General features: G+C 45.8%; 2 protein-coding genes across 3 annotated transcripts; one reads left to right on the top strand and one right to left on the bottom strand.

Moving 5' to 3' along the window:
- The first annotated feature begins 337 nt into the window (after positions 1–337).
- On the top strand, positions 338–22,872 carry Sec3 (exocyst complex component Sec3). Of its 2 annotated transcripts, XM_069501963.1 has the most exons (10): positions 338–805; positions 2,255–2,552; positions 2,622–2,821; positions 2,892–3,410; positions 7,476–7,645; positions 7,720–7,909; positions 8,014–8,479; positions 16,277–16,401; positions 17,566–19,261; positions 21,907–22,872. In XM_069501963.1, the coding sequence occupies exons 1-9, from the start codon at positions 641–643 to the stop codon at positions 17,662–17,664; spliced, it is 2,232 nt and encodes a 743-aa protein (XP_069358064.1). In that variant the 5' UTR covers positions 338–640; the 3' UTR covers positions 17,665–19,261; positions 21,907–22,872. The 2 variants fall into 2 exon arrangements, with proteins under 2 accessions (XP_069358064.1, XP_069358063.1); XM_069501962.1 differs by lacking the exon at positions 17,566–19,261 and having other exon boundaries at positions 16,277–16,743.
- On the bottom strand, positions 20,937–23,108 carry LOC117986263 (uncharacterized). Its single transcript, XM_034973097.2, has 3 exons — positions 22,918–23,108; positions 22,007–22,164; positions 20,937–21,062 (listed from the first exon to the last, which is right to left on the bottom strand). The coding sequence occupies exons 1-3, from the start codon at positions 22,961–22,963 to the stop codon at positions 21,006–21,008; spliced, it is 261 nt and encodes an 86-aa protein (XP_034828988.1). The 5' UTR covers positions 22,964–23,108; the 3' UTR covers positions 20,937–21,005.

The raw sequence follows: 23,108 nt of genomic DNA, 5'->3' as shown, positions 1-23,108 counted from the left end.
CCTTATTACTCGATAAAAAACATATTTAAGTAAATCATATTCTAAAATCCCTTTTTTAAAGCACTATTATACCATCTCTAGGTACTTATTTTATTTCAGTAATAATTTAACTAAGTAGGTACCTACTAATTTTATAATGCTTCTTCTTTACTCTTCTTGTGAAAGTTCAATCTAAAATAGAGAAGCAGGGACTGGTTCATGGACTCATTCTCATGAACCAACTGAACCACATCATCACTAACATGAAACATCTTAAATATTATAATAATAATAATCATATTATGGTATCATTATTATTTTACAATTTGTCATTTGACATTAGTGTAAGATTGATGCGTTGTTTGACAGCTTAGACAATCGCCCTTGTTAGCTAATGTCAAAACGTGTTGTTTCGGTGGTTTGGTGTTGTTTCATTAAAAACACATTAAAATTCGACTACCTATACAATCTACAAATCAAAATTTAATAATATTTTTATTCATTTCATTTTACCTAAAGTACTTTTTAAAGTGAAAGATAGATTCTTACTAAAATTATTGTTGATATTTGATAATATGACAGCTTATGGTGATTCGTTATAGTCATTAAACAACATAGAGAAAGTAGTTATTATCGGTGTGTGGTACGTGGGAGGGGGAGGATGAAGCTGGAGGAGTGCGGCGTGGAGCTGGGCGTGGACGTGGAGGGCGAGGGCGGGCGCGCGCAGCGCCTGAGCGCGGAGGGCGGCGCGCTGGTGCTGAGCGAGGGCGGCGCGCGGCTGCGCGTGTGGCCGCTGCACGCCGTGTGCGTCAAGCCCGACCTGACGGTGAGCGCCGACCGACGTCGCTCAGATTCCAATCGTGGGATCTGCATTAAGTGAAACATCTAGTGTAGCACTGCTATGAAATGATTTGTATTTGGTGGGCTTTCGGTTTGGGTTTGGTTTGTAAACATGAAGCTGAAGGTGGCCCCAACTTAATTGTTTGAGATAATAATACTAACGTTGGACATGCATACTTAACATGTTACCGGCTCAGTGTGATCTTCACGTGACAGCTGTCGCTGGGTATCTGATCCAGTACTCTGTCCAAAATTTTAATTTATGAAATGAACTGCTCAAACATTTTATATAAAACTAGCTTATGCTCGCGGCTTTGTCCGCATGGACTACACAAGTTTCAAACCCCTATTTCAACCCCTTAGGGCTTGAATTTTCAAAAATCCTTTCTTAACGGATGCCTACATCTTAATAGCTATCCACCAGCCAGATTTCAGCCCGATTTGTCCAGTAGTTTGAGCTGTGTGTTGATAAATCAGTCAGTGAACTACATAATATGCACAAAACCCGCTTTTCTTCATACATTCGATTATCCGGATTTTCGATTATCCGAATCCCTAATGACTACAATAAATTAGTCTGGTTTTATCGAGTTTCCACTGTATATATATAAAATAAATTTTCTGATTCTCATAAAAGCTCATGTGTATATTGTACCTGCTATAAGATATATACATGTGTATATTGTAACTGCTATAAGATATATACATGTGTATATTGTACCTAGGGACAACCCTCCACCTCCCATGGCCCCACCAACCTCTCGGTTATATGTGCCGAGTCGCGGGAGGGCGCCCGTTCGGTACTTGCTCTTGGCATTTCCCGGGGCGCCTTCTTGACTCCCTACAAATTATTTTTGTCTCTTCCTTGTCCCTTATGCTCACTCTCCCCCCTTGGGGGCTAGACGTCACTAACACAGCTGTGATCTCCGCTGCTGCTCCTCCGTGGTGCCGGCCTGGCACCTGTACGCTCCGAGCTGCTTCGCCTCGTATGCCAATGGTGCGCGAATTCCCGTAGCCGGTTGTAGTTCCCCGCCGATGAGACGAGGTCCGTGTAGAAGACCGGCCCCGCTTCCCCGCGTACGATCCCATCCAACATCGTCACCCACAAGTCCTCAAAAAGGGGACACTCCCACAGCACATGGTGCCTATCCTCGTCGCCAAAGCCGCACTCGCACGCCGGGCTCTCGCACAACGTCATCCTATGCAGGCGCGCCCGGAAACAGCCGTATACATTGTACCTGTTATAGATATATAAACTATCCTGAGTGATTTCCATTATATATAATATCTGTCCCGGCTTTACTCACGTGTTTAGTCGACGTTAGCCCGACACGTTTCGAACCTATCCGGCGTCCATTTTCAAGGGAGTCCGTTCGCAAGTTGAGGTAGCAGGTTCATCAGCAATATGTCAGTACACGCAGCGTATCCTCCGCAGAGCGGCGCGGTGCTCGTGGAGGCGGGCGGCGAGACGCTGGCGCTGCGCTGCGCGGAGGCCGGGCGCCCGACGCTGCTGCAGCTGGCGGCAGCGGCGGGCGCGCGCCCCGCGCCCGGCGCGCCGTCCGACGCGGCGCTGGCCGCGCTGCTGGACGACGCGGAGCCCGGCGACGCGGACGCCGAGCGCCGCGTGCGCCGCCTGGCCGAGCGCCTGGCGCGCCTCGACGCGCTCAACGTGGCCGGCATGCTGGCCGCGGCCACGGAGGGCGGCGGCGCGCGTCTCGCCGAACGGCTCGAAGGTGCGTCCCCGCCGCGCGCCGTCGCCGCGAGGTGGACTGCGATCCGACTGTAACTGTGTGTGGTCGCAGCGGGCGGCGCGGCGAGCGGCGCGCTGTCGGCGCGGCTGGCGCGGCTCGAGGCGCTGACGCGTGCGGCGCCGGCGGCTCTGCACGCGCGCTCGGGCGCGGCGCGCGCGGACGCAGCGGCGCGCTCGCTGCTCGCGGAGCTCGCGGACATGTACGACTGGCTCGACAACCCCGCGCTGCAGGACCTGGACGCGCTGCCCGAGGTGAGTGCGCTGCGTCGTCGCGGCGGTCGCGGAGGGAGCGATCATGTATGCACGTCGTACTCTGTGTCAGATCTCGCTGGGCACGGCGGAGGGGCGCGCGCGCGCGCTGGCGGCGGCGGAGGCGCTGCGCGGCGCGCTGGACGCGGCGCGCGCGGGCGAGGCGCGGCTGCGGCTGGGCGCCGTGCGCGAGCGGTTGCGGCGCTTGGCGCGCGCGCGCGACGCGCTGGCGGCGGCGCTGGCGCGGCACCTCAACAACGCGCTCATCCACCTCGGCAACGAGGCCACGGCGACGCCGCGCGCGCGTGCGCACCACGCCGAGCTGGCGCCCTACGCGCCCTTCATGCGCTGGCTCAAGTGCACGGACGACAAGGCGTACGCGGCGCTGCTGCGCGTGTACTGCGGCGCGTGGGCGCGCGTGCACGAGCGCGACGTGCGCGCGGCGGCCGAGCGCGCCAAGCAGGAGCTGGCGCACGCGGCGCCGGAGCGCGTGGACCCGCTGCTGGACGAGGTGCTGACGCTGGTGGAGAGCGTGTGCAACGCCGAGCAGGATTTCTGCACGCACTTCTTCGGCCTCGACGTGGACGCGAAGGTGAGTGGAACTGAATGTTTTCCTAGCACAGACTATGGTCTATTTGGGCTGCAAATTGCCTTTAAAACCTTTAAAAGAAAAATCAGTTTGAAGAACAAATTCAACACAAAACTTACTAAAGACTGCTCAATTTTATTTTCTTTTGTGTAGGAAATTATTTTTTATATGGGCCATCTATTATTCACCATTTCACCAAAGGGTCCGAGGCTTAAGTATTTGTAGGCTCGCCGCCATTTAATTGTAAACACTTTGCTCTTTGCTGATGTCGGCCATCCTCTTGTTCTCCAACATATTTATTGTAATATGGTGGGCATCTATTATTCACCATTTCACCAAAGGGTCCGAGGCTTAAGTATTTGTAGGCTCGCCGCCATTTAATTGTAAACACTTTGCTCTTTGCTGATGTCGGCCATCCTCTTGTTCTCCAACATATTTATTGTAATATGGTGGGCATCTATTATTCACCATTTCACCAAAGGGTCCGAGGCTTCAGTAGGTACAACAACTTTTATCTGATCATTTTGAGTGTTTTATCTGATAGTTTTGTGAGAGGCAATTTTTTTCTTTGTTCAGTGGCTATCTTTTACTCTCCAATTCACTAAGGGTCCAAGGTTTTAAGTATTTTTTACTTAGGTACATAGTTTTTGAGAGCGATAGTGTTTTGTATGGGTAAAATTTTAATTCGGTGGTCATTTATTTTCACGCTCACCAAAGGGCCCAGGGTCAAGATATATTCTATGATTGATAGTTTTCGACATAATTAGGGGTACTTCGGTTAATTTTTCATATTCATGATGTTTCTTAATTTTTCTGAAAGGAAACCTTTGAGTTTTATCCACATCATACATACTGTCCAATAGGCTACTTGACAATTTTTTTAAGTTGGTCTTAAATGGTTAATATTTGTCCTATTATATCAAAAAAATTAACACTATATTTTTTTGCGCCCTAAAAACCGTAAAACTTTAATTTAAAAAAATATTTTTCTTAGACAGGTGAAAACACTGTCGGCCATGTTTGGCCGATAGATTATCTGTGCTCTGACGTCATGCATTTGTAAACAACAGCATAACCACAGAGTACATTATATATACTGAGCATAACCTACCAAAGTTTAATAAACATGACTTCTATACTAGTTTACATGAAAAATATAGTAATTATCGTTATTGCATCATCCGAGAATGTAAAAAACGCATCGATAAAGACCACAGGAAAGTTGTGGATTAGAGTGCCCAGTGAAATAAATATACGTAACACGCAAAGACTTGCTTAAAGGGATCCTATATGACTAACGACTTCAACCCAAATTTATTTTTGCAAAGATCACTTTGTTGTAAGTCTTACTTAATAACTTATTCAATTTATAAAGAGAAAACGATATTTTTTTACGTTTACTATGAGTTTTTAGAAATATATAAAAACTAGCTTATGCTCGTGACTTCGCCCGCGTGGACTTCATAAATTTCAAACCTCCATTTAACCCACTCAGAGGTGGAATTTCAAAAAATCCTTTCCTAGTGGATACCTTCTCTTTACCTACAAAGAACACACTCACCAAATTTCATGTATCTAGGCCCAGCTGTTTAGATGTTTAGGCTGTGCGTTGATATATAAGTTAGTCAGGACTCTAAATTTTATATATATGGATACTACGTTAGTCCCCGCGTGACATAGGAATGACATTTCTTTGTTTACATATTTAATGACGTCACCACCCCTGTCCACTTGTCAAAATTAAGAGTGCGTGACAACTCCCTGTGTGAATGTGGTCTAGACGAAGGATCAGCCTCCCACATACTCTTCTCCTGTCCCAAACTCCCCTTTAAACTTTACGATATCCTCCCTCCTAAAATTCCCCGCCCTCTAAATGTTGAATGTGTTTTAATGTTAGTGTATAGTCCTTATATTAAGTATCTATGTAAATTTTTTAAAATTAACAAACTAAAGCTATAATTTGTGTATCTATGTCTCTCTGTTGACCTTCCCATGTGTGTGTCTGTCTATGTGATCCCAGTTGTAATATTATATGTAATAGTTATATTATGGTACTAACAATAAATTAACCCTTCTATTACAGTAAACAGTTTAAGATCTTAACTGCACATTTTTACCGGCCAATCTCCTCTGTGTCTCCTTCAAGCTACTTGAGACTGGCAAAGTGCATTGTGCTGACATGGCACTGGAAAAAGCCATATATTAAGAGAAGAAGAAGAAGAATGACGTCACATCATGGCTGACAGCGTTTTCTGCGTTTCAAATAAAAATAAAAATTGTATTTTTTTAAATTGGATTTATATATCCATCCTGCGTTTTTAATAATTGTTATTGATATATTTCGTTGTCTTAAGCAAAATACTATAATAAATAATCATTTATTGGACGAAATTAGATATGAGTCAAGTAGCCTATTGTGAACGATAAAGTATTGTAAAAAAAAACTACCTTCTCACTTACTAGATGGCGCTGTTTGACTTTACATCGAGTTATTACTTATGATCGAACAGCTTACAGTAGTGTATATTAAATTGAATTTTACCAAATAAATGTCTTCTGCCAACTACGGGTTTTATTCACATACAAAGCTGTAATAGCCTAGTGGTTAGGATGTCCGCCTTCTAATCGGAGGTCAGGGGTTCGATCCCGGGCACCCACCTCTTACTTTTCGGAGTTATGTGCGTTTTAATTAATTAAATATCACTTGCTTTAACGGTGAAGGAAAACATCGTGAGGATTGAGGAAACCTGCATCCCTGAGAGTTCTCCTTAATGTTCTCAAAGGTGTGTGAACTCTACCAATCCACACATGACCAGCATGGTAGACTATGGCCAAAACCCTTCTCACTCTGAGAGGAGACCCGTGCTATGTAGTAAGCCGGTGATGGGTTGATCATGATGACATACATACAAGGTGTGATAAAAAAGTTCCAGTATTCTGTTAAAAATTTAAAATCAATTTTGTATGGAGACGATTTTTTTTGATGCCTTACTTTTTTCGTAATCATAATCATAATCAGACGTGTTCTGGAGTGGAGACCGTGTATCAGCAAGCGCAGTGTGGGACGACCTCCAACCCGCTGGACTGACGACCTTAAGAAGATAGCGGGAAGTGGGTGGATGAGGAAGGCGGAGCATAACTGCTAAATAATTAGTTATTTGTGTCTTGCGGTGTTCTTGCGATAAACAGATTGATAAGTGCACATTTGTATTATATTGTGTGTGGTAAACTTCAAAAATTAATTATGGAGGAAACGGAATTCGACCATATTTGAAGCGGTAGGACTTATTTCGATATTTATTTAACTTTAAAAGTGGACTGTAGATTGAAGCGGTTTAAATTTATTTTCCCCCGAAAATAAGTAGCATTCAAAACAAGGAACAGCTAGGAAAATGGGACGTCTCAAGAACACAGGATAAACTCAGTTTGATGAAGTTGTGAATTTCTTCCTGATCAGGTCTTGGGTTTGATGATTTTTGGCTTATTTTATGCGCACGATTATCGAATTAAGGTTATTTTATTTTGCACAAACACGTTGGCAGTTGGCACTGCGCACGTTGGCAGTTAGCACTGCGCACGTTGGCAGTTGGCACTGCGCACGTTGGCAGTTGGCACTGCGCACGTTGGCAGTTGGCACTGCGTACGTTGGCAGTTGGCACTGCGCACGTTGGCAGTTGGCACTGCGCACGTTGGCAGTTGGCACTGCGCACGTTGGCAGTTGGCACTGCGCACGTTGGCAGTTGGCACTGCGCACGTTGGCAGTTGGCACTGCGCACGCCGTGTCACAGCGCGGCCATGTCTTCACGGCGAAGTGTTTGCACCGACTGGTACTTCTTGCATACAAGTTAGGATGTAGGAAGGAACGGACATATATGGGGTTGCGTACAGGGAAGAAGGAAATGCACATATACCCCTATTTATGTCCCATTCACGCGAATAAAAGATGCAAGCATAGCAACGGTGCTATCTCTGTTATGCATAATAATATAATTGCGGCATATAACGCCATCTATGATTGCGAATGATAAAAATATGAGATTTATCAGTGTGAGTTGGTCGTGCCGGCAGGGCGAGGGCGGCGGCGGGTCGGGCGGGTCGGGCGCATCGGGCGCGTCGGGCGGCGGCGCGGAGGCGCGGCGCGCGTCGGACGCCGCGCGCCGCCTGCGCGCCGAGCTGTTCCCCGCGCTGGAGCAGGAGCTGGTCGCGCTCGTGCAGCACATCGAGAAGCACGAGCCTTAGTGAGTCGAACGAGTCTTCTCTTAAACATTCCAACATAATGTTCTCCCAACTCCCGATTGTCATACGTTCGCAGCGGGGCGATGCGCGCGCTGGCGTGCGTGGGGCGGCGCGTGCTGCGCGGCGGCGAGGCTGAGGCGGAGGCGGGCGCGGGCGAGGCGCGCTGGGCGCGCGCGGCGCTGGCGGCCGTGGCGGTGGCCGCCAAGCGCGGCGCCGACCGCGTCGTGGCCGAGCGCCTCGCCGCGCTGCCCGACGCCGTCAAGCAGGTGCGTGCTGGTGCTGGTGGTGCTGGTGGTGCTGGTGGTGCTGGTGGTGCCGGTGGCCTCGGCGGGCAGTGTCCAACCTAACCTAACCCAACCGATGTCGGCAGGCGGCGCGCAAGCCCAAGTGCGGCATCCTGAGCTTCATCCCGGAGCTGGAGCAGCTGAGCGCCGTGTGCGAGGCCATCTTCGCGCGCGGCCGCCGCGCCGACCTGGACCGCTGGTACCTGGCGCTGGGCGCGGCGCAGCTGCGCGCCATCGCCACGGCCGCGCACCCGCGCACGCCGCGCGCCGTGCTGCAGCTGGAGAACTACCACCGCCTGCACGCGTGCGTGAGCGCGCTGCGCGTGCCCGCGCTGGACGCGCTGCGCCGCGACGCGCGCGCGCGCTACGCGGACGCGCTGCGCGCCTACGTCACGCAGCAGTTCGGGCGCCCGCTGGAGAAGCTCACCACGTTCTTCGAGGGCGTGGCCGAGGCGGTGGCGGCCGGCGTGCGCGAGCACGAGGTGTGCTACCGCGCCGCCTACAGCAAGCACGAGCTGCGGCGCCTGCTCGCGCTCTACCCCGCGCACGAAGGTAGGTACCGCGCCGCCTACAGCAAGCACGAGCTGCGGCGCCTGCTCGCGCTCTACCCCGCGCACGAAGGTAGGTACCGCGCCGCCTACAGCAAGCACGAGCTGCGGCGCCTGCTCGCGCTCTACCCCGCGCACGAAGGTAGGTACCGCGCCGCCTACAGCAAGCACGAGCTGCGGCGCCTGCTCGCGCTCTACCCCGCGCACGAAGGTAGGGTACCGCGCCGCCTACAGCAAGCACGAGCTGCGGCGCCTGCTCGCGCTCTACCCCGCGCACGAAGGTAGGTACCGCGCCGCCTACAGCAAGCACGAGCTGCGGCGCCTGCTCGCGCTCTACCCCGCGCACGAAGGTAGGTACCGCGCCGCCTACAGCAAGCACGAGCTGCGGCGCCTGCTCGCGCTCTACCCCGCGCACGAAGGTAGGTACCGCGCCGCCTACAGCAAGCACGAGCTGCGGCGCCTGCTCGCGCTCTACCCCGCGCACGAAGGTAGGTACCGCGCCGCCTACAGCAAGCACGAGCTGCGGCGCCTGCTCGCGCTCTACCCCGCGCACGAAGGTAGGTACCGCGCCGCCTACAGCAAGCACGAGCTGCGGCGCCTGCTCGCGCTCTACCCCGCGCACGAAGGTAGGTACCGCGCCGCCTACAGCAAGCACGAGCTGCGGCGCCTGCTCGCGCTCTACCCCGCGCACGAAGGTAGGTACCGCGCCGCCTACAGCAAGCACGAGCTGCGGCGCCTGCTCGCGCTCTACCCCGCGCACGAAGGTAGGTACCGCGCCGCCTACAGCAAGCACGAGCTGCGGCGCCTGCTCGCGCTCTACCCCGCGCACGAAGGTGGGTACCGCGCCGCCTACAGCAAGCACGAGCTGCGGCGCCTGCTCGCGCTCTACCCCGCGCACGAAGGTAGGTACCGCGCCGCCTACAGCAAGCACGAGCTGCGGCGCCTGCTCGCGCTCTACCCCGCGCACGAAGGTAGGTACCGCGCCGCCTACAGCAAGCACGAGCTGCGGCGCCTGCTCGCGCTCTACCCCGCGCACGAAGGTAGGTACCGCGCCGCCTACAGCAAGCACGAGCTGCGGCGCCTGCTCGCGCTCTACCCCGCGCACGAAGGTAGGTACCGCGCCGCCTACAGCAAGCACGAGCTGCGGCGCCTGCTCGCGCTCTACCCCGCGCACGAAGGTAGGTACCGCGCCGCCTACAGCAAGCACGAGCTGCGGCGCCTGCTCGCGCTCTACCCCGCGCACGAAGGTAGGTACCGCGCCGCCTACAGCAAGCACGAGCTGCGGCGCCTGCTCGCGCTCTACCCCGCGCACGAAGGTAGGTACCGCGCCGCCTACAGCAAGCACGAGCTGCGGCGCCTGCTCGCGCTCTACCCCGCGCACGAAGGTAGGTACCGCGCCGCCTACAGCAAGCACGAGCTGCGGCGCCTGCTCGCGCTCTACCCCGCGCACGAAGGTAGGTACCGCGCCGCCTACAGCAAGCACGAGCTGCGGCGCCTGCTCGCGCTCTACCCCGCGCACGAAGGTAGGTACCGCGCCGCCTACAGCAAGCACGAGCTGCGGCGCCTGCTCGCGCTCTACCCCGCGCACGAAGGTAGGTACCGCGCCGCCTACAGCAAGCACGAGCTGCGGCGCCTGCTCGCGCTCTACCCCGCGCACGAAGGTAGGTACCGCGCCGCCTACAGCAAGCACGAGCTGCGGCGCCTGCTCGCGCTCTACCCCGCGCACGAAGGTAGGTACCGCGCGCTCTACCCCGCGCACGAAGGTAGGTACCGCTGCGCTGTGCTACTGAAGCCCATTCATATGATACACTTGATACCTATATAGTCAAATTTTTAATTAAACAACATTTTTTGACGTTTACAGTGCTACCAGATTTTTATGAAAAACTAGATGATGCCCGCGACTTCGTCCGCGTGGATTTAAGTTTTTAAAAATCCTGTGGGAACTCTTCATTTTTCCGGGATAAAAAGTAGCCCATGTCCTTCCCCGGGATGCAAGCTATATTTGTACCAAATTTGGTCAAAATCGGTTGAACGGTTGAGCCGTGAAAAGCTAGCAGACAGTCAGACAGACAGACACACTTTCGCATTTATAATATTAGTATGGATAAATAGTGGGGGCAAAAAAATCACCAACAGAGTTGGTACAATATCTACGGGTAACTTTGAAAAGGTGTCTAACATTGTTGGTCGATGGTTCAATGGAATAAATGATATAAAAAATTATAAAAAAATGTTGTAAATTGTATAATAACATCTAAAACCACCTAATAATAGACTCAATAAAATATATATTTACGTAAATCATATCCCAAAAATTCAAGGACCGATTAATCCGCTTAAAAGGTTAACCGGTTAGACGTGAAACCCCTTTGTTTGATTAACCGTTATACGGGGTCAGCCGTATTTCGATAAGGTTAATCTTTAAATATTGCTGATTAACCCGTATGAAAGAGATAGCCGCAAGTCGCAACTATAGGTACACCGTCGCTGCGGCAACGTCGCGATAGCTTACGTCATGCGCGGGCTACTCGTTGCTCGCGGTTTGTTGAATTTTGTGTATTTAGGTAGAGGTACCTACCTACAAGTACATATGTACTATCTCTACATTTATTACTTCATTATTACTCTAATATTTTAAAAATCGATCAAGTTCAAGTCGGACTCATACACGAAGGTATCGTAAGAGATAGCACTTGTACAAAGTTGTACATGTACTTACTTGTTGATTTTTTTTTTGTAAAAATAAAAAAAAAAATTTTAAGTATCCTCCTCCGACACCTCCCAGACCTTGTTTTTTAACCGACTTCCAAAAAGGAGGTGGTTCTCAATTCAGCCCGTTTTTAAGGTGGTAGAATTTTTATATGGTTCGGTAGGGGTGAAACAAGTAGAAAAAGTGCAAGCGATTCTCGACCTTATTGTTAGTTATGAGAAAGTTCTTTTTTGACATATTCTTGCTCAGTATCATTCATAGGGTGCTTAAATGTTGTTTTCTGAAATATGTCAATAAGGTTAAAAATCGCTTGCACCCCATTTTCTGCTTGCACCTCACGGTGCAATCGGTACAAACGAGTCTCGACCATATTGACGATTATGAGTAAGTTGTCGTTTGCGATATTCTTGCTCAGTATCATTTATAATAAAATAAAATGGAGTTATTCTCGTTGAGTGTCACCCCCGTGAGTAACACTGTGACTCAACATAATTTTTTGAAATTATTTTCCCGTTGAGTCACACCTACATATTGCGTGTGTAACAAGTGTTGACTGAATGTGCACATTTCCGGGATGCCATTTATTTTCAAATATAAGATGGCGTACATGAACTTTTTACAAAATATTAGACAAGGGTGTCGTTTTCAGGGTTTTCCAGGATGCTGATTTTGATAGTGACATTTATTTTCAAATCCAAGATGGCGGACATGGACTGTTTACAAAAAAATACATGGGTGTTGTTTTCAGAGGTTTCGAGGATGCTGAATTTGATGATGACATTTATTTTCAAATTCAAGATTGCGGACATGGGCTTTTTACAAAAAATATACATGGGTGTCGTTTTCAAGGATGCTAATTTTGGTAATGACATTTATTTTTAAATTAAGATGGCGGACATGGGCTTTTAAAAAAATAGACGTGCGTGTCGTTTTCAGAGTTTTGGATTTGAAATGGATTTGAAAATATATTTCATCATCAAATTCAGCATCCTCAAAAACCCTGAAAACGACACCCATGTCTATTTTTTGTAAAAAGTTCATGTCCGCCATCTTGGATTTGAAAGTAAATGTCATCATTAAATTCAGCATCCTCTAAAACCCTGAAAACGACACCCATGTCTATTTTTTGTAACAATCCATGTCCGCCATCTTTGATATGAAAATAAATGTCATTATTAAAATCAGCATCCTGGAAAACCCTGAAAACGACACACATGTCTATTTTTTGTAAAAAGTCCATGTCCGCCATCTTGGATTTGAAAATAAATGTCATCATCAAATTCAGCATCCCCAAACCCCTGAAAACGACACCCATGTAATTTTTTGTAAAAATTCCATGAGAGCCATCTTCAATTTGAAAATAAATGTCATCATCAAATTCAGCATCCTTGAAAACGCTGAAAACGACACCCATGTCTATTTTTTGTAAAAAATCCATGTCCGCCATTTTGGATTTGAAAATAAATGTCATTATCAAATTTTTGCATCCCGGAAAAGTGCACATTCGGTCAACACATCTTCTTACACACGCAATATGTAGGTGTGATTTAACGGAGGCAAAAATTCCCATTAAGTCACAGTGTTACTCAACGGAAAAAAAATCCAAAAAAATCCTGTTGAGTCACACTGTTACTCACGGGGCTGTGACTCGACGGGAATAACCCAACATTCGGTCGAACGAATTTAACAATTGTACAATTTTTTTGAATTAAGTAAATATTTTAAGGTAAAAAATATTAAACACTAGATGATGCCGCAACTTCGTGTGCGTTGATTTTGGTTTTTTAAACCCCTTGGGAACTCATTGATTTTTCGGGATAAAAAGTTGCCTATATAAATTTCAAGATGCAAGATATATCTGTACCAAATTTCATAAAAATCGATTAAACTGTTGGGCCGTGAAAAGCTAGCAGACAGATGGACCGACAGACAGACAGTCACACTTTCGCATTTATAATAATTATTAGTGGATATGGATGTTTCTGTAACAAACGTTAATACTATGATATAAGAATGTTATCATATTTAACACCTCTAGATCAAATCAACATAAAGTGCTAGGTAGGTACTAAGAATGAAAAGCAACGACTGATATGAACAAAAACACTCAACTTTAACTCATAAGTAGGTATAGTACGCGACAGGTTGAGATGGCAATCGAAGTACGAGGCGGGAGGACGTCCCGCACACCCGCACGTCACCCGCGCTCACCCACACCGGGTTAGCGCATGTGCGGGGCGTCCCCACCCCGATTGCCATGTCGACCTGTTGCATACTAGACTGTCAGTGATTTGCGCTAGAATCGAAATAAAATTGTGAGTAGTAAATAATACCTACAGCCAAACACTTGCCAAAATTAAATACAATATTGTGCACCAGAAATAACGTTTAAAATCGCATGCATCCTTCGTGGCGGCAATTGGAGTCGTGCCGGGACGCGATCAAACACCGAGCGGCTGTTATCGCCATCACTTTCTTGCGCATTTTTATAAGCAAAAATGAACCTTAGGTGCAGAACCGGTTTATATTGGCTGATTAACCCATATAATACGGGTTATCTTTATCGTGGGGTTTTTAACCTAACCCAAAAAATTAATCCGATTAAAACCCTCATACGGGTTACCTTTTCGGTCCCTGCCCAAAATCCTTTTTTAAAGCACTATTATACCAATCTTACATAAGTACCTCTAAGTACTTATTTTATTTACTAATTTTATAATGCTTCCTTTTTACTCTTCTTATATGAGCTTATAAGATAAATGGTTAGAGTTGCTATTTATTTCTTGAAATTGCTACTAAACTCTTTAGATTTTGCTTAAGAATTAATTCTAAACCATAGACATTTTATTTGTAAACAGAGGCACGTCAAAATGATAGACAAAATACTACAGACGTAACAGATAATATATAGCAGCTAATCCAAAGGTCTTACATGGTGAAACTGATTTTATTATATTTTAGAAATAAAGTAATTGTAGATTTAAATAGAGTATAATGTGGAATTTGAAACTAAAGTTTAAACTCTATTGTTGACTCTATTGAATTTGAGTTTTAGTATCATTATACTTATGGAAAGGGTAGCCAAAGGGCTATAAATGGCTCTGCTTTGACAGTAGAGATAATTAATTTTCCTATTTTTAAGAAGAAGCTGTGAACTAGCTACAGGTACGAAATACCTAGGTACTGTTTGTTTTATTTGATTGTGATTTTCTATTCCTGTTGTTGTACTTTATACTTTGTTTTATGTATTGTTCAATGTGTAATTGGTTATTCAGAATAGACACCAGCGAGTTTTTCTTGCCAGTTCTTTTCTCTCGGTAGATATGTTTTTACGAAGTGGCGGTAGAGTCTTCTTAAAATGAATAATAAATTATCTATATATATAAAATTCAAAGTCCTGACTGACTGGCTGACATAGATATCAACGCACAGCCTAAACCGCTGGTCCTAAAGACATGAAATTTGGAAGGTCTATTCTTTGTGAAGAGTATGTATCCACTAAGAAAGGATTTTTCGAAATTCAACCCCTAAGTGGGTTAAATGGGGGATGGAAGTTTGTATGAAAGTCGGTCATTTTTCAAGTTATTTGCATGAAAATTGGTATTTGGGTTTTCGGTCACAAATGAAGAAATACGTGTTTGAGGATTATTGGAAAATTCGCCCATAAGGGTGGTTAAATAGGGGATGAAAGTTTGTATGGGAAAGTTTTAATTATTGATATGATTAACTTGAAATTTGGAAAGTAAGTTTTTTCTTAAGGTTAGGTGGCAGCTAAGAAACGGCTATGAAAAAATCCCTCCTAAAGGGATGAACCGGGGGTTGGAAGGTTATATGTGTTATTCGGTGCTGTTCAGGGTGCGCGTCCTGATGTTATATGCCATTTGTTTCCTGTAGGCCACGCGGGCGAAGCCGCGAGCAGAAGCTAGTTTAATGATAAAGCAATAAGTAATGGTAAAGATAAATTTGATTTGGAGGCAGTTTTCCCTGAATAAAACAGTTTATTTCCTTATACAATCTTTTATTTTGTTTTCTACCTTCAACCACGCCCTAGTATTGATAACGAACTAAGCTCTAGACTCTCAGTAGGTTACTTCCTGACTCTATTGTCTCTATATTCTGAGGCTAATCTAGCTAGCTCAATATAAAATAGAGAAGCGGGAACTGATTCATTGACTCATTCACATGACACAACTGAACCACATACATCACTATTATCTTAAATATGGTATCATTATTTTACGATTTGACATTAGCTAATGTCAAAACGTGTTGTTTAATTAAAAATTCGAGAATAGTTATCATACTTTGAAAATTAAAAATACTAATTATTAGTTCAAGAACAAAAGCGACCGACATAGCTCAAAGGATTAGCGCGCTGAAGTGGCAATGGGCAGTGGGCAGTGGGCAGTGGGCAGGCCAAGTCTGTCGCAGAACCGACGGCCGATGCGGCAGACGTGTTCTGGAGTGGACACCGCGACCCCCCGCCCGCTGGACCGGTGGTGGGGAGCGGGTGGATGAGGAAGGCGGCGCGCTCTTGGAAAGGCCTATGTCCAGCAGTGGACGCAAACAGGCTGATGGATTGGATTGGATTAGTTCATGAATACATTTTTTTGTGATGTAACCACTGATTCACGACTTTCGGATTTTTTCCTTTACTTGTGCTATAATACCTACCTACCTGCCAAATTTAATGATTCTAGGTCCACTGGAAGTACCCTATTGGTTTTTTGACAGACAGACAGTCAGACGGTCAGACAGACAGACAACAAAGTGATCCTATAAAGGTTCCCTTTTTCCAGTTAGAAAACGATTTTTTTTCGGTGGCCATATTTTTTTTACCGGTTCACCCGATGGGCCAAGGTTTTTTTAATATATTATCATAAAAGTGCTGACAACAGTGCTATTATAATATTTGTACTAACCTAAACTTATAAACATACTTATACCTAAAAATCGGTCCATTGACTTATCTTAGTTAGTAGACTTATCTTGGTAGTTAAAGAGTTGAAGACACTTTGTTCTTGTGTTCTTTAAAAGGGCCAAGGTTTTGAACATTTTTGGTTGGGGACTGTTGTGTGCTTGTTGCAGTGCGCAAGTCTCTGCACCGCCTGTACCGGACGGTGGAGAAGCACTTGAGCGAGGAGGGCGGGCTGCTGCAGGTGGTGTGGCGCGCCATGCAGGAGGAGTTCATCGCGCAGCACGTCGCCTTGCAGGTACTCGCGTCTACTGCTCATTGATACCTGTATCTTTGGCACGTTATATCCAAGTCTCTGCACCGCCTGTACCGGACGGTGGAGAAGCACTTGAGCGAGGAGGGCGGGCTGCTGCAGGTGGTGTGGCGCGCCATGCAGGAGGAGTTCATCGCGCAGCACGTCGCCTTGCAGGTACTCGCGTCTACTGCTCATTGATACCTGTATCTTTGGCACGTTATATCCAAGTCTCTGCACCGCCTGTACCGGACGGTGGAGAAGCACTTGAGCGAGGAGGGCGGGCTGCTGCAGGTGGTGTGGCGCGCCATGCAGGAGGAGTTCATCGCGCAGCACGTCGCCTTGCAGGTACTCGCGTCTACTGCTCATTGATACCTGTATCTTTGGCACGTTATATTCAAATAAAGCTCGGTACTACGGTTTGTTGCGCGTTAGTTTTAATTTTACGATATTTCAAATTATTTTAATTTTGTGATATCTCGTTAGATATTATTCTAAATTAAATTATGTAAAGGGCAATTTTGGTCTAAATAGAATATTACAGATGATCAACTATTTTATTTTGATAAGAATCAATAGTATGTCAGTAAAAACACCCTCGAAAGTAAGGCTTTGTTTCAGATCACATTTGAAAACCATAAAATCGATTATTGTGAGCCAACCTTAAAAGATACATGTATGCTATCGCTACTTTTTTGTAGAAATTTTTAAGAGAAATAATTTCACCGTAAATTGTTTTCGTGTAACTTTGACCGTTTATGCAGCGCACGCCTCGGAAACTCTCAAATGAGAGGTTTTTTTCCGACCTAATTCACATTATTTCAATTTCCCTAGGGATCTCTAATTTTTTGAGAATTTAACTATCTATAAACCTTCCTCTTAAATTACTCTATCTATTGGTGAAAACCGCATTAATATCCGTTGCGTCGTTTAAAAGATCTACGCGTTCATACGTACATACATACATACATATATACATACATACATACATACATACAGTGGGAGGCGACTTTATTTTATACTATGTAGAAATGCTGTATATTTCCAAATGTATGTAAATTTAAAAAAAACTTTTTATCTCCGCCCTTCCCACGTCCAGTCAGTGCCAGGACACTATTCCACGTGGTGGTGGTGCGCCCACACCATGCTGATGTGTGTGTGTGTGTGCAGGCGCGCATCGCGGCGTGCTACCCGGGTGCGGGGCTGTCGCTGCCGCTCACCACGCAGGACATCCTCGACGCGTTCTCCGACATCGCGCGCGAGCACTAGCGCGCGACAGACGACAGATGGGACACGATGTGTGTGTGTGTGCAGGCGCGCATCGCGGCGTGCTACCCGGGTGCGGGGCTGTCGCTGCCGCTCACCACGCAGGACATCCTCGACGCGTTCTCCGACATCGCGCGCGAGCACTAGCGCGCGACAGACGACAGATGGGACACGATGTGTGTGTGTGTGCAGGCGCGCATCGCGGCGTGCTACCCGGGTGCGGGGCTGTCGCTGCCGCTCACCACGCAGGACATCCTCGACGCGTTCTCCGACATCGCGCGCGAGCACTAGCGCGCGACAGACGACAGATGGGACACGATGTGTGTGTGTGTGCAGGCGCGCATCGCGGCGTGCTACCCGGGTGCGGGGCTGTCGCTGCCGCTCACCACGCAGGACATCCTCGACGCGTTCTCCGACATCGCGCGCGAGCACTAGCGCGCGACAGACGACAGATGGGACACGATGTGTGTGTGTGTGTGTGTGTGCAGGCGCGCATCGCGGCGTGCTACCCGGGTGCGGGGCTGTCGCTGCCGCTCACCACGCAGGACATCCTCGACGCGTTCTCCGACATCGCGCGCGAGCACTAGCGCGCGACAGACGACAGATGGGACACGATGTGTGTGTGTGTGCAGGCGCGCATCGCGGCGTGCTACCCGGGTGCGGGGCTGTCGCTGCCGCTCACCACGCAGGACATCCTCGACGCGTTCTCCGACATCGCGCGCGAGCACTAGCGCGCGACAGACGACAGATGGGACACGATGTGTGTGTGTGTGCAGGCGCGCATCGCGGCGTGCTACCCGGGTGCGGGGCTGTCGCTGCCGCTCACCACGCAGGACATCCTCGACGCGTTCTCCGACATCGCGCGCGAGCACTAGCGCGCGACAGACGACAGATGAGACATGACGACATGATGACGTACGAGTTACCCGGAACCGGAGTTAACTCGTACTATCAGCTATGAAGCTAAACATTACATGTCTTGTATGATGTATCTAATTGATTAATATATTATACAACAGTACCTACTACCTATACTCGAATTTTTAATTAAACAACACGTTTTGACATTAGATAATGATACCATATTTAAGATGTTAGTGATGTATGTGGTTCAGTTGTGTCATATGTGAATGAGTCAATGAACCAGTTCCCGCTTCACTATTTTATTTTGAGCTCACACAAGCAGAGTAAAAAGAAGCAACTATAACAAATAATTACTAAAATAAAATAAGTACCTAGATGTAGGTAACTCTAGTATAATATTGCCGTAAAAAAGGGTTTTAGGATATGATTTACGTAAATATATATTTGTGTAGTTAGGTGGTCTTAGATGTCATTAATTCCATTAAACCACCGACTTACAATTTATGACAGCTTTCCAATGTTACCCGTACTACTACGCCACTGTACCAACTCAGTTGCTGATTTTTTTTGCCCCCCTCACTATTTTTATTTTTGCACGAAAATCTAGTAGCACTGGAAACGTCAAAAAATGTTGTTTAATTAAAAATTCGACTATAGTAGAAAACTTAAAGTGTTTTGTTATTTAAGTATATTGTTAAGTAGCACCATATTTATATACCTACCTACTACCTAGCAAGTAAGTTATGTAAAATAAATATTTTATTTTTAAAAAGATTGTTTAAGTTTATATAGGTATACAAAAAGAGAAGCTGACTGTCTGATTGATCTATCAACGCACAGCCCAAAGGTGGCCCGCGGGCATGCCAAGCTGTGCAGACCACTAAGGTGGCCCGCGGGCATGCCAAGTTGTGCAGAGTGCAGACCACTAAGGTGGCCGGTGGCCCGCGGGCATGCAAAGCTAATTTTTGTAAATGCAGGCATTGTCTTTATGAGACATTACCTAATACTTTATACTATGTATTTGGGTTTTGATGTTTGTATTTGTATGGGTTTCCTGTCAACACTTCCGAGCACTTCTCATTTCTGAGTTTTATATACCTACCTACATAAATGTATTTTGCATTTTGCTCTTTATAGAACCTTGAAAAGAAAAATAAATCCAGCACAAAACTTAAGATGGACTGATCAATAGGAATTTAATGTTGTTTAGTGGCCAACAATTTTTTTTGTATGGAGATGAATTTTTTGTTGGGTGGCAATTTTTTTTACTAGTTCACCCAATAGCCCAAGATTTTGAACATTTTTCGCTTTAGCACTGTATCGCTCCGACTGCTAGTTTTCACCCCACGACTGACTGACACCCGCGGTGTAGCCTACTTCATTGGTTAATTGAGTTTTCGGTCACAAATGAAGAAATACATGTCTCAGGATTTTTGGAAATTAAACCCCCCACCTCAATTTTCTAAATTCCACCCGAGCGAAGTCGGGGCGGGTCAGCTAGTTCCAAATAAATATTGTTTAAAGCATGTTAGATGTACTTTGGCTTCCACAATCCATATTCCATGGAATTCCATAGTCATGTACCCCTACTTAGTTACGTACCCCTACTTAGGTTTGTACCCCTACTTTGTTACATACCCCTACTTAGTTACGTACCCCTACTTAGTTATGTACCCCTACTTTGTTACATACCCCTACTTAGTTACGTACCCCTACTTAGTTATGTACCCCTACTTTGTTACATATCCCTACTTAGTTACGTACCCCTACTTAGTTATGTACCCCTACTTAGTTACGTACCCCTACTTAGTTATGTACCCCTACTTTGTTACATACCCCTACTTAGTTACGTACCCCTACTTAGTTATGTACCCCTACTTTGTTACATACCCCTACTTAGTTACGTACCCCTACTTAGTTACGTACCCCTACTTTGTTACATATCCCTACTTAGTTACGTACCCCTACTTAGTTATGTACCCCTACTTAGTTATGTACCCCTACTTAGTTACGTACCCCTACTTAGTTATGTACCCCTACTTAGTTACGTACCCCTACTTAGTTACGTACCCCTACTTAGTTATGTACCCCTACTTTGTTACGTACCCCTACTTTGTTACGTACCCCTACTTAGTTATGTACCCCTACTTAGTTACGTACCCCTACTTAGTTATGTACCCCTACTTTGTTACGTACCCCTACTTAGTTACGTACCCCTACTTAGTTATGTACCCCTACTTTGTTACGTACCCCTACTTTGTTACGTACCCCTACTTAGTTACGTACCCCTACTTTGTTACGTACCCCTACTTAGTTATGTACCCCTACTTAGTTACGTACCCCTACTTAGTTATGTACCCCTACTTAGTTACGTACTCCTACTTAGAATAGAAATGAGTATAAACAATGTCTTGTGTTAGTTGAATAGTTTAATTTACTAATTACATCACATAGGTACATAGTTTACATACAATCGACACTTAGTCGACGGACTTGGGCGGCGCGTAGTTAAGGTACAGCAAGCCGGAGCCCTTGGCCTGCAACAGATATATATTTTAGTAACTAAGAGGAACTAGTTTAATATAAAAAAGCACATTTATACACTTTAGAGATTTGTAAAAAATTAAATCATTTTTTTAATTTATAGACTAGCGCTCCAAAGATGGAGCGCACTGGTCTAGAAGATGCCTATTCACTGTTGACTTGAAGGTACCCATATTATAATTGGAGGGGAAAACTGATGCTGGAAGATTTAGTTATAAATTTACATTAGGAACTAAAAACATTTAGAAAATCATTGCACTATTGGTGACTGTCTGTGTGATGGGTCTAATCTTCAAAACAGTTGAACCGATGACACTTCACACAGTGATCTAAGCTACTTGTAAACTGCAAGTAAAACAAAACGTTCCTACTAGTGTTAGCTTATTGAAGTTAGTTTAATGAATTAGACAATATTTGACTCATTCGATGTCACGCAATCTGTGGTGGGGTAGCCATCTTGATTCGATTTGTATAAATAGAGTGTATGACAGTTATTACTTCAGTCTCATTCCGACTCGAGACTCGACGACTATTAAATACTTTTGTGTTTAGGTCGCTATTTTGATTATGTGGTTGCAATAGCAATTGTGCCCTAATCAAGTTAATATTGCAGTTAGGTTATTATATAGATTAAAACTCTCGATAAGCCTCTACAGGTTGTGATCTATATCCACATGCAAGCTTTATATGAGGGAACATTTTAATAACTTATAAAATTAGTTAAATTTAACCTACTTTTCTGACTTACGCTTAAACTAGATTCATAAAAAACATACACGAATGAAATATGTACATAAAAGAATAAACTAGCTAACATATCAATTCCTCTACAAACAGATCAGACCACACCACACGGGAGGGTCGGCAACTCACGATGGCGATATATCCTACAAGTGTGGGATGTGTGCCACCCGGGTGGCAATAGAGGTGAACTCACGATAGCGATAGATCCCGCCATGAAGCTGATGCCGAAGAGCAGGATGGCGTTGTAGCGGCGCTGGTTGGCGTCGTATCGCGCCTGCCACGAGCCCTGCGGCACGGGCAGCTCGTCCATGCTGGGCGTCTTGAAGCCCTCGCCCGCGTGGTAGCGCCGCACTGTGCACATCGCTACATTCGTTACTCTGTCCCCAGCTATGCATGCACTCGTCTGCCGGGGCAGCCGCAGGATTGACATGCCAACCACTTCCCCATTTATAACTGTTGCTGATCTTTCTTTATTTATTCATTTATTAAACAATTTGACAGTAAAACCCATTACCATTAACTTAGTTTGGCCCTGTCTCTGGGACCTGGGGATTTTTATTTTTTTTGTTAATAAGTCAAATCATGGGATTTGACTTGATAAAAATTAAAAAAATGAATTGGTTCAGACATATTCAGTATTTATAAAAAAACATCATAATATTAGATAGGTATTGAAAAACAGATACCAATTCTAATACTGATAAGAATAACATTTATCTATTGGGCAAGTCATGACTTTGGGAGTCTTCCTTTGTCTGATATCATTTTGTAATTACATATTACAATTTCATCTAAAACAAGGATCCTCTTTTACATATCTATTATTCTTAAACATAATTTATAACATTTCATCTAAGTAACGCAAATGTATTTCAGTATTGCCCTAAATTACAAAGTTTTAGGTTATTTTCAATTGTTATGTAACAATATTCTTTCAGTTTAATTTGGAGAAACAAAGTCAAGTCTTCGTTTATTAATCGGGAGATCTTTAAATGAATTATTATGAATGTTAATAACTAAGTAAATATAAATAATCTAAATAAAATATGAAAGAACTCATTTTTTTCTTGAATTTTCATTTTCAAATGTCTTGTTTTTTCTTACCTGTGGTTTGCATTAAGCGGGAAATAACATTTCGTGAAGCAAGCATTTTAAAACTAAATTTAACTTGACTTTTGAAATATTTTGCCGGAAAATTTTATTCGAAAACCTGCGAAAATCGTGCGATCCGTGTTGGCCACAAAAATAATCGATTCAACAGTCAACCACAGAGTACATTGAATATACGCAGTCAA

Source organism: Maniola hyperantus, chromosome 11 (assembly GCF_902806685.2).
Source record: "Maniola hyperantus chromosome 11, iAphHyp1.2, whole genome shotgun sequence".
NCBI lineage: Eukaryota > Metazoa > Arthropoda > Insecta > Lepidoptera > Nymphalidae > Maniola > Maniola hyperantus.
This window is presented reverse-complemented; position numbering and strand designations above follow the sequence as displayed.

Excerpts from the sequence above, each read along its gene's own strand:
- Sec3 (XM_069501963.1), top strand. The coding sequence starts at position 641 with ATGAAGCTGGAGGAGTGCGGCGTGGAGCTGGGCGTGGACGTGGAGGGC. Across the intron at positions 3,411-7,475 it reads GCCTCGACGTGGACGCGAAG|GGCGAGGGCGGCGGCGGGTC; the intron begins GTGAGTGGAACT and ends TCGTGCCGGCAG. Across the intron at positions 16,402-17,565 it reads CGCAGCACGTCGCCTTGCAG|GCGCGCATCGCGGCGTGCTA; the intron begins GTACTCGCGTCT and ends GTGTGTGTGCAG.
- LOC117986263 (XM_034973097.2), bottom strand. The coding sequence starts at position 22,963 with ATGCTTGCTTCACGAAATGTTATTTCCCGCTTAATGCAAACCACAG. Across the intron at positions 22,165-22,917 it reads CCGCTTAATGCAAACCACAG|TGCGGCGCTACCACGCGGGC; the intron begins GTAAGAAAAAAC and ends CGATGTGCACAG. Across the intron at positions 21,063-22,006 it reads TGGCGGGATCTATCGCTATC|GCCAAGGGCTCCGGCTTGCT; the intron begins GTGAGTTCACCT and ends TATCTGTTGCAG.